Source organism: Saccopteryx leptura, chromosome 2 (assembly GCF_036850995.1).
Source record: "Saccopteryx leptura isolate mSacLep1 chromosome 2, mSacLep1_pri_phased_curated, whole genome shotgun sequence".
NCBI lineage: Eukaryota > Metazoa > Chordata > Mammalia > Chiroptera > Emballonuridae > Saccopteryx > Saccopteryx leptura.
The window spans coordinates 244,672,022-244,695,693 of record NC_089504.1 but is presented as its reverse complement, the minus strand read 5'-3'; the positions used below and the strand labels follow the sequence as shown (position 1 = coordinate 244,695,693).

The window sequence follows — 23,672 nt, the reverse complement described above, 5'->3', positions numbered from 1 at the left end:
CTTTTGTACATTCAACTCTCATACACATTTTAAAGAATATATTTGGTACAAAAGTAGAAGAGTGCCTATAAAACATCCCTGAAAAACTAGCTTAATATGAAACAGATATGTAAAACTATTTTTCTAACTATGACATTTATCATACAGAAATGGAACACATACTGAGAAAAAAATGAGAGGAAAGAGAACTGGAAGACAGTAAAGAGGGTAGAAAATATCATTAATGGCGCAGCAACTTTCCCCACTTTTTGTGACCAACCAGTAAGCCAAATTTCACTCTGTGGCAATTACACATTAGTTGATTAGACTGGATGTCTGGATTTGTTTCAAAATAATGGGGGGAGGGAGAAGTGATGGAGGAGTAGATGAAACAAGATGGCTATGAATGAATAATTGAAGTTGAAAGAGAGGCGTACTTATCTCTCTACTTGGATATACATTTGAGAGTTTCCATTATACAAAGTTTAAAGAGTAACAATGATAATAAGAAAAACGATCCTTCTGCCTGCTGTGTGGAGAGCAAGAATGGAAAGCAGGGATGGGTCAGGAGTCTCAGTAGCTCAACTGTGAAATGGAGGCAGTGCAGGTAGAGTGCAGGGATTTGGGATCCAATGAAACAAAAGGGTGCACTGGATGGGTTGGGTGGGGTGGGGTGGGTGTTGGGGGCAGCAGGGGGAGGGAGTAACAAGGAGGATGACAGTTCTACCCTAAATAAAGAAGTATCACTTTTTTTCTGTGCACTTGGAAGGATACCTGGAAATTCTTAAGTGAATTTAAATAGTAAATAAACTATTACTATAAATATTAAATAAAGTAAGACACTACCTTTAAGGAATTTTTATATCACGGAGGTTAAGATTTTACTATGGATTTAAATGCAACAATTTATGTTAAAGCACAGAATGCAATTATAATCCCTGAAACTTCATCTAATGAATCATCACTCTTTCAAACTACTGCCTGTTCGAGGAAAGAATTTCCTTTTAACCAGTCTTTGATCTAAGAACCACAATTAACTTTAAATACAAACTGGTTTGATCTACAAATGCCCTTCACAAAAATATCATTAAAATCTGAGATAATGTTGAGAGTTGATCCTGGCACTCATTAAATAATGTGTCAGCAGGTTATAAAGTCTGACCTGACACAGCCCTTCAACATTAATCAGATTTCTCCCAGAATAGAGCGCAACCTTTCATGCACCTGTTTGCTTTCATATGGGAAAAAGAACTCAGGCAAAACCACTGGCTAAATCTCTAAGGGAAAAAGAAATTTAAAAAAATATATAAACTTTTCAATAAAGCAGTGGGGGGGAGAAGCCTTCACATACATATATAATTTACTTACAAAGAACAAGTTATATCATATTTGGGATTAGAACCAGGCTAAAACCAGAATAACCTTCCAAATGTACATCTGAAACCTAGTTTAATTCACATTAGGCACTTAGTTCTACAAGGAAATGAATATTTCTTCTTTTGCACAAGCAAAAGCTTTAATCCACAAAAAGAGAGAATACCTTTTAAACAATGGAATCCATATATAAAAGAAAATTTCATTTAGAGGTAAAATAACAACTGTTAAAGGAAGGATTGCTTAAGATACCAAATATATCAAACAGCAAAGGTAAAAAAATATCCCTAAGAGCAAAAGGAGGGCACAGTGAACACTAGAAATAGAGGACTGAAGGAGACATATCCTACCGCTGAGAAGCTCTAGTTGACAGCTAGACTACTCACACAGGAACTAGACAAACGGCTCCAATTAACGCTGCTACAGAAGGGTCAAGAGCAAGCAGTTAATGCTTATGGCACTGAAAAAATGGAGCAAGACATAATTCACTTAGAAGTGGCATTCAGTTAGGTTCAGGAAGGTAATTTCCATAGACAGGGAAGAGTAATGAAAAAAAAACAATGGCAGACAATTAGCTATAGCCAGGGCTTGGGTGAGTGGGGAGAAGTTGAAATATTGAGAGCAGTAGCTGAAATTGTGGAAGGCCCAAAATTGCAGATCAAGAACTTTAAGCTTTATGCGATTGACCTGTGCCGTCCAATATGGAAGCACTAGCCACATGTGGCTACTGAGTTTGAAATGTGGTTTGGACTGAGTGAGATGTGCTGTTAAATGTAAAACACATTCTGTATTCCAATAATACAGCACCAAAACAAACACAAAAAGTAAATGTCTTTTTCTTTTCTTTTTTTTTTTACAGAGGCAGAGTCAGAGAGAGGGATAGACAGGGACAGACAGACAGGAACGAAGAGAGATGAGAAGCATCAATCATCAGTTTTTCGTTGTAACACCTTAGTTGTTCATTGATTGCTTTCTCATATGTGCCTTGACCATGGGCCTTAAGCAGACCGAGTAACCCCTTGCTCAAACCAGATGAGCCCGCGCTCAAGCTGGTGACCTCGCAGTCTCAAACCTGGGTCCTTCACATCCCAGTCCGACGCTCTATCCACTGCACCACCGCCTGGTCAGGCAAAAGTAAATGTCTTAGTAATAGTTCTGTACTAAACATGCTGACATTTTTTAAAATTTATTTTTAAATATTTTATTTATTCATTTTAGAGAAGAGAAAGAGAGGGAGGGGGGAAAGAAAGAGAAAGGGGGGAGAGAGAGAGAGAGAGAGAGAGAGAGAGAGAGAGAGAAGGGGGGGAGGAGCAGAAGCATCAACTCCCATATATGCCTTGACCAGCGACCTAAGCATTCCAGGTCTATGCTTTATCCATTGCACGACCACAGGTCAGGGGAAATTTTTTTAGATATAGCAGAATAAATAAATTGAAATTAACTGTATCTGTTTAATTTTACTTTTTTAATGTGGCGACTAGAAAATTTAATGTTACATATGTAGTTTACAGTGTATTTCTGCAGGACAGTACTGCTATAGATAGTAAAAAGTCAGTAAGAGCCCTGGCCGGTTGGCTCAGCGGTAGAGCGTTGTCCTGGCGTGCGGGGACCTGGGTTCGATTCCCGGCCAGGGCACATAGGAGAAGCACCCATTTGCTTCTCCACCGCCCCCTCCTTCCTCTCTGTCTCTCTCTTCCCCTCCCGCAGCCAAGGCTCCATTGGAGCAAAGATGGCCCAGGTGCTGGGGATGGCTCCTTGGCCTCTGCCCCAGGCGCTAGAGTGGCTCTGGTCGCGGCAGAGGGACGCCCTGAAGGGACAGAGCATCGCCCCCTGGTGGGCAGAGCATCGCCCCTGGTGGGCGTGCCGGGTGGATCCCGGTTGGACGCATGCGGGAGTCTGTCTGACTGTCTCTCCCCGTTTCCGGCTTCAGAGAAAAAAAAAAGTCAGTAAGGTTTCTCAATACATGTGATCTAACCCAATCTACATTTTAGAACAGGGGTCCCCAAACCTTTTACATAGGGGGCCAGTTCACTCTCAGACCATTGGAGGGCCGGACTATAAAAAAAAACTATGAACAAATCCCTATGCACACTGTACATATCTTAAAGTAAAAAAACAAAACAGGAACAAATACAATATTTAAAATAAAGAACAAGTAATTTTTTTTTGTATTTTTCTGAAGCTGGAAACAAGGGGGGGGGGAGAGAGTCAGACAGACTCCCGCATGCGCCCGACCAGGATCCACCCGGCACGCCCACCAGGGGCGAGGCTCTGTCCACCAGGGGGCAATGCTCTGTTGCAACCAGAGCCACTCTAGCACCTGGGGCAGAGGCCAAGGAGCCATCCTCAGCGCCCGGGCCATCTTTGCTCCAATGGAGCCTTGGCTGCGGGAGGGAAAGAGAGAGACAGAGAGGAAGGAGAGGGGGAGGGGTGGAGAAGCAAATGGGCGCTTCTCCTGTGTGCCCTGGCCGGGAATCGAACCCGGGACTTCTGCACGCCAGGCCGACGCTCTACCACTGAGCCAACCGGCCAGGGCAAGAACAAGTAAATTTAAATCAACAAATTGACCAGTATTTCAATGGGAACTACACTCCTCTCACTGACCACCAATGAAAGAGCTGCCCCTTCCTGAAGTGCAGCGGGGCCGGATAAATGGCCTTAGGGGGCCGCAAGGACCGTAGTTTGAGGACCCCTGTTTTAGAACAATAACCCTGAGCAGTAGAGAGAATGAGCTGGGAGAGGTAAGAGATCAGGAGTCAGCTGCAAGATTTTAGGTTAGAGGTATTGAGAAGAGTAGACTAGACAATCACTGAAAATACAAAGGAATAAATAGAAAAGACAACTGGGCTCTATAAAAAAAATATATTACTAGATTTTTGAATTTCAGGAATGAGTATTGAATAGATGATTCTCCAGATGGGAAAGGGGTGGAAATGCCTTCAGAACATTTTGAATTCTGTCTTTGTGTGCCAAGTTTCAGGTCCAAGCAGGGCACTTAAAATTTTATTTATTTATTATTTTAGAGAAGAAGGGAGAGAGAGAGATAGAAACATCGATCTGTTCCTGTATGTGCCCTGGTGTTAAACAGGTAACAGCTGTGCTTCAAAACAATGCTCTACCAACCAACCGATCCGGCCAGGACACCAGAGGGGCATTTTTTGAGGAAATGTTTTGTATGAAGTCAGGAACTATGTGCCTGCAGCTGGAAAGGCAATCAGTGCCAGATCTCTGACAAAGATCAGGAATTGACACCAGAGGGGCAAGATGAGATGTTCAGGGAGAGTAATAGAGTAATAAAATCAAGGCATTAATTCAAGGAGATCTTATTTTAGGAATGAGAATTCCTGGCCCAATAGCTCATTTGTGAACTGCATTCTTACTCTAAGCATCAAATACAATTACAGATATGATAACTGATTAAATAAGTTTAAGACCAAGTAATCCAGTTTATCCGAATGATACAATTTCTTTAGAGGTGAAGAGAGGTGCAGATGAAAAGGTGTGCTGAGCTACCTGGAAACACTTGAATGCCAAGATAAAGGTTTACACTGAATAGAGAAGCCACTCCCTTTAATTCACTGTAATCATGTCTCCATTAATAACATTCTGTCAGCTCTCAGTCTAGCTTAAGTGTTTCCTTTGACCCAAAATCCAATTAAAACCATTATTAGATTAAGTAATGGTTATATACCTGAAATAGCTGAGCAAAAGGCTGAGAGGAGACTACCAGACACAGAAGATTCCTTTAGTTGTGTAATTTATGGGTAAATGTTAGTTTATGAAGTGGAAAATAATCAATTAAAAAATATAAGTTTTATATAATATTTTATGTTTTTCATGGACTGTTTTTTTATTTTATTTTTTTGCAACAGAGACAGAGAGAGTCAAGTCAGATAGGGACAGACAGACAGGAAGGGAGAGAGAGGAGAGGTATCAATTCTTCATTGTGGCTCCTTAGTCTCCTTAGTTGTTCATTGATTGCTTTCTCATCCGTGCCTTGACTGTGGGGCTACAGCAGGGGGGCTAAGTGACCCCTTGCTCGAGCCAGCGACCTTGGGCTCAAGCTGGCAACCTCGGGGTCTCGAACCTGGGACCTCCACATCACAGTCCGACACCCTATCCACTGCGCTACAATATTGTAACCTGGTCAGGCTACAATAAAATTCTTAAAAGTGATAGCCAATTTTCTAATTAACACATTTTTGTTTTGCTTTAGTTATAAGCATATAAAAACAAAATTTTGCTGTACTAAAATCCTATCTTTCCGATTGCATACAGCCACCACACTGTAGTTGCAAAAGACTCTCCTTTAAAAGACTCTGAAGAGTCAACATCAGCCTGAGTCTTTTCAGCACTGTCCCCCATTATCAGCCACCATGAGGTTGGCATTCTTTCTAAACCCTCCCAACTACACTGATCCCCAGATTGACATGCAACTAGTTACAATGCCAACATTTTCCAGAAAAAAGTTATACTCGATTTCAATTTTAATATAAGCATCAGTGAAGAAAAATTTAGTTTTTGCATAATTTCAAATATTAAGTAGTATCCTAAAGGAACAGCTTTATTCTTTGCATCGTTGATGATCTTGGAGCATTTTACAGTCAGCCTTACCCTCTAATGAAGCAAGACAGTTCTGCAGGGATTGTTTTTCCATCGGTGAAACATCTATACTAAGATGGGTACCTGATAGTGAACTGAAACTCCAGAGGAGAAATTGAGTAAGAATCTGGTTGGATCACAAGAGCTGACTAATAAAAGTAGCATGAGACCCTCTGTACTCAGAGGGATAAGAATCTGCTTTCACACTTTCTGCAGCGAGTGTTCATCTAATAAGGCAGCTGTTTAGGCAGTTATTTATTGCAGTGCTACAGAGAGCTTCCTTTCCAATGCCAAGGCTCTTCTTCAAATCTATAATCTAGTGTTCTCAAAGTCAGCTTTATTTGTCTAGAGGCATCACAACATGGTGCTTTATAGCTAGAGAAAAACGAGATCAGAGTATAAATTCAATTTCTAGCCAATGGAACAGATCACATTTGTATCAACATTTCTGAAGCCTCAACTATTTGAGCATTAAGAACACTCCCCTGTGATTCAGACTGTAAAATATATCTGCAAATAATTATCCCAAAGAGAACAAAAAGCAGGATTACTGAAAAAATATTTTCAACAGTTGAATTATTTTAAAAAAAGTACAATTTGCTTTGACTTATAGTCCCTTCATTTCTCTAGAGATGAAATTATATAAATTATGATGTTTTTCCTGCTGTAACAAGCAAGTGATATTCCCTTTGCAAGAAGTTTCCCCAAAGCAACTCTGCATTATTCACAATGCAACCTGCATCTTCTCCTTCTCCAGGGACAAAGTATATGTCAAGAACGTGAGATCTCTAAGCAGATCAGCTAACGCAAAAACTAAGGCTCAACCAATGAATGCATAAATAAGTAGAAAAACAAATCGATGTTTCTCTTGCTGTCCCTTCCTCTCTCTCTAAAAGTAAATAAGTAAATAAATTTTAAAAATAACTAAGGCAATGAAGCTGAAAGGATAGAAAGGAAGAAAGGTTCAACTATGTGATAAAATGTGCGAAAATGGAACCTATAAGCACAAAACTAAAATTCTACCAAAAAAAAAAAAAAAAAGGGAACTGTTCAGGACAGCTAACAAAACTCAAATATAAGCTCAGATCAGGAACAAAGTGTCTATTTTATGTCTTAGAATTTCAAACAAAATTGCTATTCCTTTCTAGCTTAGTAATCATAAAATTACTTATTAATTAAGTTAAAATGCACATGCATACATACACACAGTCATACCTATTGTCCAGAATACCTCATTAACTACAGATGGTAATTTCCAGACTACTCTGGGCAGTTGCTTTGTCTTAAAAAGCAGCCAAAATGCTGTAAAGAGGATTAAGAAACAATAGTGTAAAGCAAAAAAAACTCAGTCAACCTTTTAAAAATAAAAATGTTATTCCTCTAACTTTAATTCTCCTGTCTAAATACCAAATATTTAACGTGGAATAATGTGTTTAGGATCAACTGTGGCTTGGGGACCTTGGATATCCTACAGACTTGGGTATGAATCACTGCCTCCCTGCCACACAAACTGCAGAGTTGAAGGTGAAGTCATAGAAAAGGTCACTTCATTCTTTTGAACTGCAACAGTATCTTCTTGAAATGCTAAACGCTGTTAGCATTTAGGAGGAAACAACAGACAAATCATCTGGGGGTCACACTTATGGTAAATTATGAAGAGAAGAAGGAGGGCCCTTAGTGTGTTACAGAATTAAGGGCTTCTATTAATAATGAGGCTTGTTAAGTTTCCTGATATTAGGAAATGTTATATAACACTTAGTAATTTAACATTTAAATAAGAAAGTAATAGCAACTAAAGTTCAGCTATCTGATGGGTGCCTATTTGTATTGGCCCTTTAGACTAAGAGATAAATTTTCCTGTTTATAAGATTAGATCTAGATTTCTGGTCTTAAAGGTTAACCTAATATTTATAACAATTAAGCTATATCTCCTTGACCTAACCCTGAAGAGGATACCATTTAACCCCTGCTTCCTTCACTCTTCTATAAAAATAAGAGCTGGCATTCACTAAAATATCACCCTCTGGAAGAGTCACATGTAGCCCTGGCTCAAACACTAACCACCACCACCCCCTTTTAAATGAGAACATAATTCCTTTGAATAAGCCACCCAAGTGTAGAACACTTACTTTCTTAACACCAATTATATTTTCAATTAAGTAATGATCTTTGAATGGTAGGACAAGTAATTTTTTCCCTTCTTTTTATTTTCCTCACTTTCCTATTTTTTGGTAATGAATGCATGTTACCTTCATGGAAGGTATGACAAAAACTATAAATCCAGTTACAACTATATTTTATACTTACATTCAATATTAAAGTTATTCAATACATTTTATTGAACATCTTCTATGTCTAAGGCATTGTGGTGAAAGGCAGCTAAGGGATTTACGTATAATAAAAGACTTCCTGCCCACAGGAACTTAAAATCAAGTTGTAGTGATTGTGGTAGGGAAAGGAGGTTTGGAGAGGTTATCTGGCTATCTGGCTGGTTGGCTCTGTGGTAGAGCATCAGCCTGGCATGTGATGTCCCGGGTTCGATTCCTAGTTGGGACACAGGAGAGGTGACCATCTGCTTCTCCAACCCTCTCCTCCTCCTCCTCTCTCTCTCTCCCTCTCTATTCCCCTCCCGCAGCCATGGCTTGACTGGTTCAAGCGCATAGGCCCTGGGCACTGAGGATGGCTCTATGGAGCTTAGGCTTCGGGTGCTAAAGATGGCTAGGTTGAGCCTACCAGGCGGTGGTGCAGTGGATAGAGCATTGGACTGGGATCCGGAGGACCCAGGTTCGAGACCCCGAGGTCGCCAGCTTGAGTGCGGGCTCAACTGATTTGAGCAAAGCTTACCAGCTTGGACCCAAGGTCGCTGGCTCAAGCAAGGGGTTACTCAGTCTGCTGAAGGCCCACGGTCAAGGCACATATGAGAAAGCAATCAATGAACAACTAAGGTGTCGCAACGAGAAACTGATGATTGATGCTTCTCATCTCTCTCCATTCCTGTCTGTCTGTCCCTCTCTCTGACTCTCTCTCTGTCTCTGTATAAAAAAAAAAAAGAAAAAAAAAAGACGGCTAGGTTGAGAGTGGCCACAGATGAAGAGGGGGTGCCAGGTGGATCCCAGTCGGGGCGCATGCAGGAGTCTGTCTTTCTCCCCTCCTCTCACTTAGAAAAGAATTAAGAAAAGATAAACGGCTATAATAAAACAAAGGAAATATGCACAAATAAAAATAAAAACAAGAAAGATCAAATTACATCTAGTTGAAAGAATGATAAAAGTATTGAAGGAACTTGAGTTGTGGAGGAGGAGGTTAAAGAGACAGGCATTTCTCTGTTTTTGCCTAATATGGATATAGTACAAATGCAAGTAATACAGATAGTTAGAACTCTAAGAGGAGAGAAACTTGACCCCCAGGTAAATGCTTATTATACCACTGCCAGAATTGACTCTGAAGTAACCTTATTTAACAAATACCTCTTAAATGCATGCTGCTTACTATATGCCATAGTTCAGACTTACAAATTTCTCATTTTAAATGGGAAATTGTTAACAACTAGTAATAAAACGAGCCTACACATTTCCTTAGTAAAGGCCAGCTGGACGCAAGCATACTACAAGCCAGGTGACTCTGTCTCTGAATGCCTTTTTGCACCAAGCAATTCCCGTCTTCCATTCCCAAACTTGATCCTTCTCTTGAATTTCCTAATCTGATTAACGGCAGTCCAACCCATTAAAGCCCTTTCTAGCAATCACTCTTGCAGGAGATTCCTAACTGGTCTTTCCCTCCTGTTCTCCCATTACACCCGCTATCATTTTTTTTTTTTTGTAACAAGATTGCGATGTTCATGTTACTCTTCTAGTCAAATACCTTCCATGTATATATATACTTACTTGTATATTTAAAAACATTCTTTAGAAGGTTATACAAGAAACTGGTATCACTGGTTCTTTTGGGGGAATTTTGCAGCTAGATCAGGGTAATAGCAAAACTTCACTGTGTACGGTTCTGAATTTTGAACATCTTCTGAATTCTGTACCATTTGAATGTGCTGCCTCTTCAAAACAACCAAACCAAACATAAAACAACAAAAGCAAAAACATCTAGAGCTTCCTACCAAAGAAACAAAACAATACCCAAATCCTTAACATGGCAATTGTGCCCCTCGAAGATTTGGTCTCAATCTATTATCTAACATCAATTCTCAACTGCCTTCCTATCCCTACCCAACCAGTCCAAACTCCTGTCTAGCCATAAACAGCTACTGTTTGGGAAGTTTTCTGTGCTCTTGCTGATCTCTCAATCTGGGGAGCCTTACCGTTCTTCACCTCATTTGCTTCCATTTACCCATCTCTTGAGGCCTGACTCCATGCTTCAACAACACCTACTGTGTATGTATTCTTTTATACTATTCTTTTATACCTTCACTGGCATATGAAACTTCAGCGCTGAAATCTTTGTTCTTGGTCTTATCCACAGCACCTGTCAGGGTCTAAACAGGAAACAACCAACCAACAATGAATTCAGTTGACTGTACTAAAAAGAATACCAACAACACCCTAGTATACCAACTATAATTGAGAACTACAAAAAGAGAATGAACTCATTATGTTATCCTAGAGTTGCACAATGTATTGTTCCCTGGGTTGAAAGTGGCTACAAGGTGCTTCCCTCATAGTCAAAAGTGATTGATTCCCGGCCAGGGCACACAGGAGAAGCGCCCATTTGCTTCTCCACCCCTCCGCCGCGCTTTCCTCTCTGTCTCTCTCTTCCCCTCCCACAGCCAAGGCTCCATTGGAGCAAAGATGGCCAGGGCGCTGGGGATGGCTCTGTGGCCTCTGCCTCAGGTGCTAGAGTGGCTCTGGTCGCAACATGGCGACGCCCAGGATGGGCAGAGCATCGCCCCATGGTGGGCGTGCCGGGTGGATCCTGGTCGGGCGCATGCGGGAGTCTGTCTGACTGTCTCTCCCTGTTTCCAGCTTCAGAAAAATGAAAAAAAGAAAAAAAGGAAAAAAAAAAAAAGTGATTGAAAGAGCCTTGAAAAGTGGTTTGGAGATGACACCACTCCCAGCTTAACTGCCACTAACTGGCTGTAGAATACTGGTCAAAACACTTCTCTAAGCTTTAGTTTTCTCATCTGTAAAATAAGGAGCAGGAGGACAAATTCTCTTGAGTTCCTTTTTCTGCCTGACCAAGCGGTGGCGCAGTGGATAGTGCGACGGACTGGGATGTGGAAGACCCAGGTTCGAGACCCCGAGGTCGCCAGCTTGGGCATGGGCTCATTTGGTTTGAACAAAAGCTCACCAGCTTGGACCCAAGGTCGCTGGCTCGAGCAAGGGGTTACTTGGTCTGCTGTAGCCCCAAGGTCAAGGCACATATGAGAAGCAATCAATGAACTAAGGTGTCGCAACGAAAACCTGATGATTGATGCTTCTCATCTCTCTCCACTCCTGTCTGTCTGTCCTTATCTATCCCTCTCTCTGACTCTCTCCCCGTCTCTTAAAAAAAAAAAAAAAAAAGAGTTCCTTTTTCTTAAGTAAGATTTGAGGATTCTAAGTCACACTGCAAGAAAAGGGAGACTGCCTGACCAGGCGGTGGCACAGTGGATAGAGTGTTGGACTGGGATGCCGAGGAACCAGGTTCGAGACCCTGAGGTCGCCAGCTTGAGTGCAGGCTCATCTGGTTTGAGCAAAAGCTCACCAGCTTGGACCCAAGGTCGCTGGCTTGAGCAAGGGGTTACTCAGTCTGCTGAAGGCCTGCGGTCAAGGCACATATGAGAAAGCAATCAATGAACAACTAAGGTGTCGCAATGCACAACGAAAAACTAATGATGATGCTTCTCATCTCTCTGTTCCTGTCTGTCTGTCCCTATCTATCCCTCTCTCTGACTCTGTCTCTGTAAAAAAAAAAAAAAAAAGACTATTTTAACCACCTAAGATGTAAAAGTTTTTCTCCTTTAAGCGTCTAACAAAAAGTCAGGTCAACCACTTTTCAATTTGATATTCTGATAAAAATTATAAGCCTGACCTGTGGTAGCACAGTGGATAAAGCCTTGACCTGGAATGCTGAGGTCACTGGTTTGAAGCCCTGGGCTTGCCCGGTCAAGGCACATATGACAAGCAATCAATGAACAACTAAAGTGAAGCAACTATGAGTTGATACTTCTCGAGCCATGCACCCCTTTCTCTTTGTAAAATCAATAAAAATCTTAAAAAAAAAATTCTGATAAAGTTATAGATTAATATTAAATTACCAGTAAATTCAAATGATCTGTAAATTACTTTGTATATGCAGAATGTACTCACAAAACACACTAACCTTGTTATCCAAACACCACTAATTGACTGTTCAGTGAATTTGGAGTACATGAACAAGAAAAACAATGATAAGATCAAAGTTGCCGCTACAGAACCAAGAGAAGTGGATTTTTCAAACAACGCAAACATAAGACATTTCTCATTTCATAGAAACACTGATGACCATATTACTAATCAACCTAGAGGCAGGCCATGCACAGTTTTCTAGTTCTTATGCAAATAGCTCAAATCTATTTTCTTATAAACAATGATGTGAAAACAGAAGCACTTTTTGTTTGCTTCATTCAACACTGCTAACCTTTTGCATCTACTTCAAATGAAAGCACAAACTAATCCTGGTAAGCCAAAAAACTTACTGGATGATGGCATCAAAAAACTTACTGAATGATGGCATCCTTGAAAGATCAAAATGTACAGTCATAGTAGTACAAAAAGAAATTCCCTTTCTTTTCAAAATAGTCTGTTAATGAGTAAAAGAAAACTCAGTGCAAAAATGTATGAAATTAGCCTAAGTCAAAATAGTCCTAGGTCTTTCAACAGAAAGCACTCTGTAGTAAATCACTTTTGTAGTCTCTGGCAAAGTTTTTGCAGTCATTTTGTAGTTCTTGGGATTCATACTAACAATTCAATCAATTCTAGAACTATTCACCTGCAACAAACTTATTTACCTCAAAAACAAATGTTTAAGAACCTAGTAAATTTATAAATTGTCAAGTGTGACAGACTCAGGATCAACAATAAGCTTACTGCTAAGCAATTTCATAGCAATTAGAAAAGTATATAAATTAGCATAACTTTTCTGGAGGGATCTAATGCTATTATTTATATCAGAGGCCTTGCAAATGTTCCTAACCTTTGACTCCCAGGAATTCCTCTCTAAGAAATTTATCCTAAGGAAATATTCAGATGCAGACACACTTATTCTAGTGTTACTTATAAGAGAAAATTGACTATAATCTAAATAACTAAAAATAGAAGTCTGGTTAGAGAAATTATGGACAATATACTCAATGAAGTATGATGCTTATCAGTACGGAAATACACTCAAAATTTACATTACATAAAATAATGCCACAGAGCAGGATTCATTGTCGCGGTCCAGCCACAACAAGTATATACTGGGGTCCCGAACGGGAAAAGGAGTGGAATTGAAATAAATGATAATAGACAGGGACTTAAAGATATATATATTTATACAGATAGGTTCAGGTGGACACCACGGCAAACAGTCTCTACTGTTCCTTAGCTGTAACGTGCCTGCTCCGAGAAACACATCCACTTTTTTTTTTTTTTTTCATTTTTTCGAAGCTGGAAACGGGGAGGCAGTCTGTCTGTCAGACAGACTCCCACATGCGCCTGACCGGGATCCACCCGGCATGCCCACACCAGGGGGCGATGCTCTGCCCCTCTGGGGCGCTGCTCTGTTGCATTCAGAGCCACTCCAGGGCCCAAGGCAGAGGCCACAGAGCCATCCCCAGCGCCCGGGCCATTCCTGCTCCAATGGAGCCCTGGCTGCAGGAGGGGAAGAGAGAGACAGAGAGGAAGGAGAGGGGGAGGAGTGGAGAAGCAGATGGGCGCTTCTCCTGTATGCCCCGGGACTCCTGCACCCCAGGCCAACGCTCTACCACTGAGCCAACCGGCCAGGGCCACATCCACTTTTATTCATAGAAAAAATGTGGCCATCAACAATTCAATTAAGTTTCCAAGGCAACTCAAAGACAACCCCCCCACCATACCATCCAAATCTACTTTACACTAATAAGAAACTAACTTCCAGCCTCCTCCGGAGAACATGGGTGAGACAAATGAGAATCAGGTGTAGCTCTTTGTTAACGAGGCAAATGAGGTGGGGTTTGGGCCCAGCACCTCTGTCCAAATTGCAAAAATACCCTGTTTATTTATTCGGTCCCCAACAATACATATTAACCCAATTTCATTCAATAATGCATATACATAGATTGTATATACACAAAGGCTGATTGAAACCACACTGACTATAGCCAAGTTGTAAGTTACAGGTGTTTTAGACTGTGCTTTTCGGAACATGTGTTACTTTTTTATACTTTTATATGCATAAAACAAAACCATATATTTAAAAGCACTAGACATGCAAGCAGAAATCTTAAGTTCAAGTCCCAGCTATGCTGTACTGACCTTATTGATGAGTTAACTTTATAGATGAGAAAACAAACACAGATTAAGTGGAGATAAAAAGCAGTTATTTCATAGTTAAAAGATTAAATAAAGTAAAACAACAATGTATCATAAAATCTAAAGCACTGATAAGATGAACCATATTTTGTGTCAGATATTGAATAAATGCTGAAAAGAAATACAGTTAAATATTTCACTCTTTAAAGAAAACTTCTGTTGCCCTCTCTCCCCACACACCCCAATCCACCAAAAAATCCTGTTTGAGATTTTATCCCAAAGCATTTAGCATCTTTTCTTTTTTTAAATTTTAAACTAAATTGGAAGAGCTGTAACACTTGCCAACTCAAGTTTAAATGAGTGTGTGTTAATAGCCCCATGCTCTCTGCAGTGGGTCATCTTTTTGCAAAAGGTCCTGATGTATAGGTGCAATTCTGTGAATTCTGTGAATTGTTTAATAGGAAACAAATTATTTTGGATCTCAGGGAGATAGAAAACTATCAGATTTTTAAAATATTCAACAACTCCCAAAAAAGATAGATCACTAAATTTTTTTTTTTTTTTTTGTATTTTTCTGAAGCTGGAAACGGGGAGAGACAGACAGACTCCCGCATGCGCCCGACCGGGATGCACCCGGCATGCCCACCAGGGGGCGATGCTCTGCCCCTCCCGGGGGTCACTCTGTTGCGACCAGAGCCACTCTAGCGCCTGGGGCAGAGGCCAAGGAGCCATCTCCAGCGCCCAGGCCATCTTTGCTCCAATGGAGCCTCGGCTGCGGGAGGGGGAAGAGAGAGACAGAGAGGAAGGAGAGGGGGAGGGGTGGAGAAGCAGATAGGCGCTTCTCCTGTGTGCCCTGCTGGCTGGGAATCGAACCCGGGACTTCCGCACGCCAGGCCGACGCTCTACCACTGAGCCAACCGGCCAGGGCCAGATCACTAAATTTTATTATTAACGACATAAAAAAGAATCCAAGGCACCAATTTATAAAATGAAACCAAAAGTTAACACTACGTTTGAAAGGGAAAAAAATCACAAGGTGCACCATTTTAAAACTGGCTAGGATTTCTGGTTTGAATGTCAAATTTATTTGGAAAGAAAATATTCTTAAATTACTTTTCCAAAGCATTTTCCTGAAAATTCTGAACCTAAAGCCCCAGGTGAGGTCCTTACCCCCCAAATAAGCACAGGGACCCAAGCAAAATGAATTTGACATTTGGCTTGAAGTTGACATAAGCATTTATTCAAAGGACACAGTTGTAGGTCAAATACTCTGACCGGGTGTAGTGACTCCTCTTGAGTCACACAGGAGTATAAACTCCATTTGGATACTGTTGCAACCATTCAGGTTATATTGCCCAGTTTCAAAAAGCAGTGCTAAAGTTCATGCCACAGCCTCCTCCCGTCCAGGTCTCCTCCCCTCCACTAAAAACTCCTACCAGGACCAGCTAACATCTGCTTCCCACCTTCTGCTACAATGTATAACTCTTTTACAAAAAGGTATTTTCTGAAAAGTATAAAAAGCTATACTTTTAAAATTTTACTTGCTCTACAAAAAAGATTCACCTAGAATCCTTTAAGGATATTAACAAATTGAGAGAAAAGCTGGAATTTAGAAAACAAAACTAAATTCGAGACTCTCTAGATTAAAGATTGTGAACAAAGTAAATATTGAATGTAAACTGTAATTGAAAAAAAAATTAAATTTAAAGAATACTTGCAAAGAAAATAAATCTCATTCACAGCATGGTTTCTTAAAAAGATGGTGACCAAAGGAAAAAATAGCTCTGGCAGTACAACAAATGATGACATGACTTTAAAAATAATGTACCTTATAAGAACCTAAGAATCAGAAAAGTCAGACAGCAACTAGTCAGTAATGTTTTTTTCGTCAGCAGCTTCTTAAACCCTACTGTCTCTATAAATCCTAAAAAGTTCTTTTACTAAACCCATTAATTCTCATACTTCTTACCATTCTACAATTTTCTCTTGAAAGCTCATAGATTTTCACGAAATCAGGTATATTTAAAGTACTGCAATCTTAGAATTTACATACCTGATTTTTACCATTTTAAAATATTTCCCTTGAATAATTACATTATAACTATATAGAACTGTATTAAAACTATATTCTTCATAGTTACACAGTTACAATATAACCAAACAATTCCACTTGTAGATACATACTCAAGAGAATGGAAAATATATATATGTTCATAAAAAGCCTGTACATGAATGTGTCATAGCAGCATTATTCACAACAGCCAAAAAGTGAAAATTACGCAATGTCCATTAATAGATGAATGAACAAAATGTGGTATGTCCATACAATGGAATATTATTCAGCCATAAAAAGGAATGAAGTACTGATAAATACTACAATGGGTGGGTGAATGTTGACAATATACTAAGTGAAAAAGCCAGACATAAAAGAGCACATATTGGCCCTGGCCAGTGGCTCAGTGGACAGAGCGTCAGCCTAGTGTATGGATGTCCTGGGTTGGATTCCTGGTCAGGGCACACAGAAGCAACAATCTGCTTCTCCCCCACTTTCCTTCACCCTCTTCCCTCCCACAGCCAGTGGCTGGGCTGGTTCAAGCATGGCACCAGGTGCTAAGGATAGTTCCATTGGAGCACATCAGCCTCAGGTGCTAAAAATATCTTGGTACTCAAGCATTGGCCCCAGATGGGTTTCCTGGGTGGATCCCGATCAGTTCACATGCCTCACTATCTCCCCTCTTTTCACCAAAAAATAAAAATAAAAATAAAAGCACTTATTATGATTCCATTTATATGAAATGTCCAAAATAGGCAAATCTATAGTCAGAATTTACTCTTGTCAGGGGTTCAGGAAGGACAGAGTAGGAAGTGATTTCTAATGGGTAGAGTTTCTTTTGGAGTTTTGAAACTAGTTAATGGTGGTGGTTGCACAACTTTGTGAATATACCAAATGCCATTAAATTTTTTACTTTGAAAGGTGAGTGATATAGCAAGTGAATTACATATCTCAAGTTTAAAAATTCAATCAGGATTATGACTGCTGTCAACAGGAAGATAAGTATGAAAGTTCTGACTTTCAAAAAATCATGGGCCCTGGCTGGTTGGCTCAGTGGTAGAGCATTGGCCTAGCCTGTGGATGTCCTGGATTCGATTCCCAGTCAGGGCACACAGGAGAGGCACTCATCTGCTTCTCCACCCCTCTCCCTCTCACTTCTCTCTCTCTTTCTCTTTCTCTCTCCCCCTCTCTTCTCCTACCTTCCTGCAGCCATGGTTCTATTGGAGCAAGTTGGCTGGGAGTGAGGGGGGCAGCTGAGAATGGCTCCATGGCCTCTGCCTCAGACTCTAAGAAGAGCTCAGTTGCTGGGCAACAGAGCAACACCCCAGATGGGCAGAACATAGCCCCCTAGTGGGCTTGCAGGGTGGATCCCGGTGGGGGGAGTGCATGCAGGAGTCTGTCTCTCTGCCTCCCCTCCTCTCACTGAATAAAAAAAGAAAAAGAATTATGACTATATATTAACAAGACTGGTTTCCTGATACAGCTTGAAATCTCGCTGAGGGAAATTCCAAAGAGGACTTCTTTAAAGGCTAATAAGGGGGTGATGCTCTGCCCACCAGGGGGCGATGCTCTGCCCCTCCGGGGGTCGCTCTGCAGCGACCAGAGCCACTCTAGCGCCTGGGGCAGAGGCCAAGGAGCCATCTCCAGCGCCCGGGCCATCTTTGCTCCAATGGAGCCTTGGCTGCGGGAGGGGAAGAGAGAGACAGAGAGGAAGGAGGGGGGGGGGGAAGCAAATGGGCGCTTCTCCTATGTGCCCTGGCCGGGAATTGAACCCGGGTCCCCTGCACGCCAGGCCGACGCTCTACCGCTGAGCCAACTGGCCAGGGCCTCAACAACTACTTTTAAGACTGGTGTTACTCACAAAAATACTTGGCCACAATCCTGGCCACAATCAAAATCAGATCCAAAGGCTAGAATATAAAATTGTTTTCATTTTTTTTTAAGTTTCAAGTTAAATCAAGCTTAAATAAACATCTCACAGTTTTATAAGAATTACTTTACAACACCATGATATTCAGAGGTCATAATTTACAAGGCATGGACTATGCTGCCATTCTTTAAACAAGTGGTTTCAGTAAACTGTGGTTTAGTGTGCAGGAAAGGCTTTTGTTGCATTTTAATTATGAGTCATATAGTGAATAAAGAAGTTGTACAGACACACACAAACCCACACCCTTAAGCAGGAAAAGCATTAGGACAAACAGTACCAGAAGACAGACTGGTTTTGAATTCACCTATCTTGTCAAGAAAGCACTTAACCAGTGCTATAACGGAGATGACTGGAATGGGGAGTCTTGGTGCTAGTCCTAGATCTGCCACTAACTAGCGGAGTAACCTTAGCAAAGTCATTTGACCCTCTGTAGGCCTGTTTTCTCAACAGTAAAATGAAAGAACTGGACTCCAAGGTTACTAGGCCTTACAACTCTCAACAGGCTTTGACTCTATTGTTAAGTAGCTTAGGGCTGTGGGAGGCCCAGCAATTACACACTAGGCAGCTCTGATATTTTTGTATACCTAGGCATACATACCACAGAGTAAGAGAACTACTAACCACAGGGAAGAAGGAAAAAGAGAAGTGCACACAGTTTCTGCTGGTTCTGGTTTACTCCTGTTGGACCTAATAAAGAGAAAGCACCTTGGCCAATTTTCCAGGGGAGAGGAGTGGTTCCTGTGTCTCACCACACCCATCATAGTTGGTTTGTCCTAAAAGAAATCCAGTGGGAACTCTACAAAAATGCTGTAAAGTACCAAGTACTTTTGGTCACTGCATGACTAATAGGATAGATCAATTCTAAATTAAAGAAATAAAACAGCTTTCTCTTTCCAATACAGAAAGAACTAAACAGCTTTCATTCCACAGTCAAGCAGTCCTAGATGACCATGAATGAGTTCCACAGATACTGAGCAATAAACAATGCCAATCCAAAGAATATGAGTTATCTATAGAACTAGAAGGTTAAAACACTGAGGGTCAACATGACACTATTATTCAACATAACCTTTTTTTTTTTTTCTTTTTTTGTATTTTTCTGAAGTTGGAAACGGGAAGGCAGTCAGACAGACTCCCGCATGCGCCCGACCGGGATCCACCCGGCACGCCCACCAGGGGGCGATGCTCTACCCATCTGGGGCGTTGCTCTGTTGCAACCAGAGCCATTCTAGTGCCTGAGGCAGAGGCCATGGAGCCATCCTCAGCGCCCGGGCCAACTTTGCTCCAATGGAGCCTTGGCTGCGGGAGGGGAAGAGAAACAGAGAGGAAGGAGAGGGGAAGGGGTGGAGAAGCAGATGGGTGTTTCTCCTGTGTGTCCTGGCCAGGAATCGAACCTGGACTCCTACACGCCAGGCCGACACTCTACCACTGAGCCAACCAGCCAGGGCCTAACATAACCTTTTGACACAATTAAATTTACAACCCTAACTTCCACAGTAAATAGCAGAATTAAAGGCCCCCGCTAAGACTCATCACCTCTTTTACAGCAAGGGATAATCAAACCTGCATGGTAGAGTTGCCATCATACCTACTGGTTTGTGAAAGCCATAGATAAATGAGGCCAACTCAGAAGTTGTTTCAGGTGGCTTCCAAGATGGCTTTCCAGAAGAGCTCCTCCAAAACAGGACAGTCCTAGAGAACCTGTTCCCCTTGATTTGCACACAAAATACACACACACCTATTATGGCTCTTTGTCGCCCTGGTCGTGTTAGAGTGTCATCCCCTTATGCCAAGGTTGCAGGTTCAATGCTCAGTCAGGGCACATATACATCTTTCTGTCTCACTCTTTTACTCCCTTCATCTCTCTCTAAAATCAATTAATACTTTTTTTTTAAATTAAGAATCAACCAATGAATGCATAAAATGGCTCTCTGTCAAATATGGCTGAAGATGCTATGGCAGCATTCCTTTCAGGAGGGCTATAGAGCTGTGGTTCTTAATCTGGTACTCATGCATGGACCTCTAGATAGTATACAGTTGGACTTCATGAGGTCAATGAAGTCCCTGAATGAGATCTTGGGCACTCAAAATTTCTCAGAACCTGGGAAAGTTACGACCCACTGGTTTAGAGCCAAATATAAAACAGAAGAAATCTACTGTAAGTGCCCATGTGAATAATACAGGAAGTAATGGCTGTTATTTGAGGTGCAGAATAACAAAGGGTGCCATCATTACAAAACAAAAAAATATGATCTGATAGCCAGAAGTTCTTGAGGGTCAGAGAGTCCACTCCCTTCATCCTCTACTGTAGATGAGAAACATGAGTTGAGAGACTCTTGCCCAAAACCACAGATCACAGGGTTAGTAAATTGCAAAGCTGTGCACCAAACTAGGCCAGGTTTCTGCCAGAATGTTATGGTTAGACTTTTTTCAGAATGGGTTTGACCAAAACTTCATAAATCTTTCATAAAAGCCAGCACATAGCAGATTTATAAGGGGGAACCTTAGTGGCCCATTCCTTGTTGCACTGTGACTGCAATTTGAAAAAGCAGCACAGGTCACAAGCTCATTGAGTGAATGAAGTGCTTCCAAATGTAATGGAAAAAAGATAGCCACTGACTGCTTTTATTTTTTTTTATTATTTTTTTTAAAAAAGATTTTATTTATTCAATTTTCAGAGAGGAGAGAGAGAGAGAGAGAAGGGGGAGGAGCAGGAAGCATCAACTCCCATATGTGCCTTGACCAGGCAAGCCCAGGGTATTGAACAGGCAACCTCAGCGTTCCAGGTCGACACTTGATCCCACTGCGCCACCACAGGTCATGACTGCTCTTTTAAAAAGATACCGAGTCAGGGTCAAACTGACTTCAGATTCGTAGGATTTCAATCTGCAAGCTCCTCAACCTTCTAGCAGGCGTCCCCAAACTGCGGCCCCCTGAGGCCATTTATCCGGCCCTGCCGCACTTCCGGAAGGGGCACCTCTTTCACTGGTGGTCAGTGAGAGGAGCACTGTATGTAGCGACCCTTCAACGGTCTGAGGGGCAATGAACTGGCCCCCGGTGTAAAAAGTTTGGAGACCCCTGTAAGGAGTCCCTTCTCTTTTAAAGTTTTAACATCAAGAGTCTTGCCAAAACATTAAGTGACTTTTTCAACTCAGGTAATGGGGTCACTCATAAATTAAACTGCGAACAACCTTTCCTGTTCTGTGTTCACAAACATTACATGTAGTAGAAGCAAAGATAATAGGCAGTTATTCTAAGATCAAATTAAAAAGTAATTATTGTCATAAAAAGTTACAGGACCATTTGTTCCGATGCCAAGCACTGCTTCAGCATATGAAATTGAAAGGAATCAAAAACTCAATCTCACCTGAGAAGTGAAACCAAAGTGACATTTGAACCCAAGTTCAATGACAGCATGCCCTTCAATTTCAAAATGCTTTCGTAAAAGAGAGAATGGTCCACGATTCTACAGCAAATGTGTTGTCTCTACAGACTACCTTACGGTCAAGTTTGTGAATTATATCAGGCCCTTTCTGCAAGCTCTTGTCCCAATCTCCCACCCACAAAGGCGTAATTGGAATAGGCTTTGGGAAGCACCTGTGGCCTGAAAGGCTTGAACCAATTCTCCAGGCTTCCTTGGCTGCAGTCTAGAAGAGGGTTTGACCAACCTATTTTTGGGTCAAGGAGACTCTCTTTCACCCCAGGTGACCTCAAGAGAACAAGATCAGTTTGGGATAATGCACTGCGAGTGGGTGGGTGTTTTTCACCAGGCCTGGGGCTCCCACTGCGAGACTGGGGAAAGGAAGGAATGGAGATGTGGTTACGACTGAGGCGGTGGAAAAATGCGGCCGGGTTGTCTGGGCTCACGGCCGTCCGTCGACTCGGGATCCCTGGGGCCCCGGCCGGGCCACGGCGTCAGGAGCAGGCGGAGAAGCAGGGATCCCCGGGACACGCGGAGGGAGGCGGGAGGGAGGAGAACAAGAGCGAGGTTCGGAGCCTGCAGGTGTCGCCGGCGGTGGGGGTGGGGTGGGGACGAGGTCGCCCGGGGCTGGCACAGCCAAGTGACTAAGAGTGCGGCTCCGAGCTCGAACACACGGGTCACATTCCCAGGCTGTGTGACCTTGAGCACGTGGCTCGCTGCTCTGCACCTCAGTTTCCCTGTCTGTAAAGTGGGGGTTGGTCAGGCGGAAAGCGCAGCTCTGGGAGCTGGGCACGGCGGCCCCTTACGTGTCTGAGCGCTACTCCGAGCGCTCGGGCTGCCCTCGCCGCCCCAAGCATGGGGAAGTCCCGGGCAGGGGAGTCCCCAGAAGGCGGATCCGGGTCGGGGTGGGGAGAGGTGGGGTAGGGTAGGGGTCGCGGGCCGGGGCACTCACCCAGGACGTCCGCCGACCGGTGCCGAGCCACGAAGCACGCATCGTCCCCGTAGCACGCACCCTTCTTCAGGAGGCCCTTACGGAAGTCTTTGCCGAAGCCGCAGCCAGCCGTCACCAAGCCGTAGTCGCCGCCGCCGCCGCCGCCGGCCCTGGGGTCGGTCTGCGAGAGGCCGCCGAGCACGGCGCGGGCCACCAGCCGCCCGTACGACAGGACCGAGAACATTGCCGCCGCCGCCCCCCCGAGGAGGCGCGGGGCCGGGGGAGCAGGAGGACGCGGAGGCCCGGAGCCGGCTCGCTCCTCAGCCGCAGCCGCGGCGCCGCCGCCGGGGCGCTCTTCGGGGCGGCGCGCGGTCGCTGCCGCCGCCCGTGCCCGCCGCGCGGAGCCTCGCACACGCTCCGCCGCGCGCACCGGAGCCAGAGCGAGGTCAAAGCCGGCGGCACCTCCGCCTCAGCCCCACTGGGGTCCAAGCTGCAGCCACCGCCGCCGCCGCCATCTTCCGCTCCACTAGCGTGTTCCGGGCCTCACCGGGAGCACCGCCCCCTCCGTAGCCACGCCCTAACCCCGCCCACTATTCGCAGTTTATGACCAAGCCCCGCCCCCTAGGACTAGGGGCCTTATGTAGTCACGGAGGTCGAGTGTGCGCGGAGGGTGAGGATGCAATGACTCTTGGTAGTTGTAGTCGCTTTTTACTTCATTACCTAGCATCCAGGACTTCGGAGGATTTCCCAGACTCGGTATCTAAATTATTGAGAATTAAGGTGGGCTGTTTGAAAGTCTTCTCCTTTCTTTTAACCGTATATTTTAAAGGCTATTGTTTTAAATAACCTCATCATTTCGTTAAAGAAAACCTGAAAGAAGCTAGGATCAGGTCATGTAATATTATTCCGTGGTATATATATTA

At 42.9% G+C, this 23,672-nt stretch overlaps 1 protein-coding gene across 1 annotated transcript in view; it reads right to left on the bottom strand.

The window, feature by feature from the left end:
* PPTC7 (protein phosphatase targeting COQ7) overlaps positions 1-23,342 on the bottom strand; it is a 44,407-nt gene extending 21,065 nt beyond the window's left edge. The window contains exon 1 of the mRNA XM_066370945.1: positions 22,771-23,342. Coding sequence (XP_066227042.1) covers positions 22,771-22,993 — 223 coding nt within the window. The 5' untranslated portion in view covers positions 22,994-23,342. The remainder of the gene's footprint in view (positions 1-22,770) is intronic.
* Between the last annotated feature and the right edge of the window lie 330 nt (positions 23,343-23,672).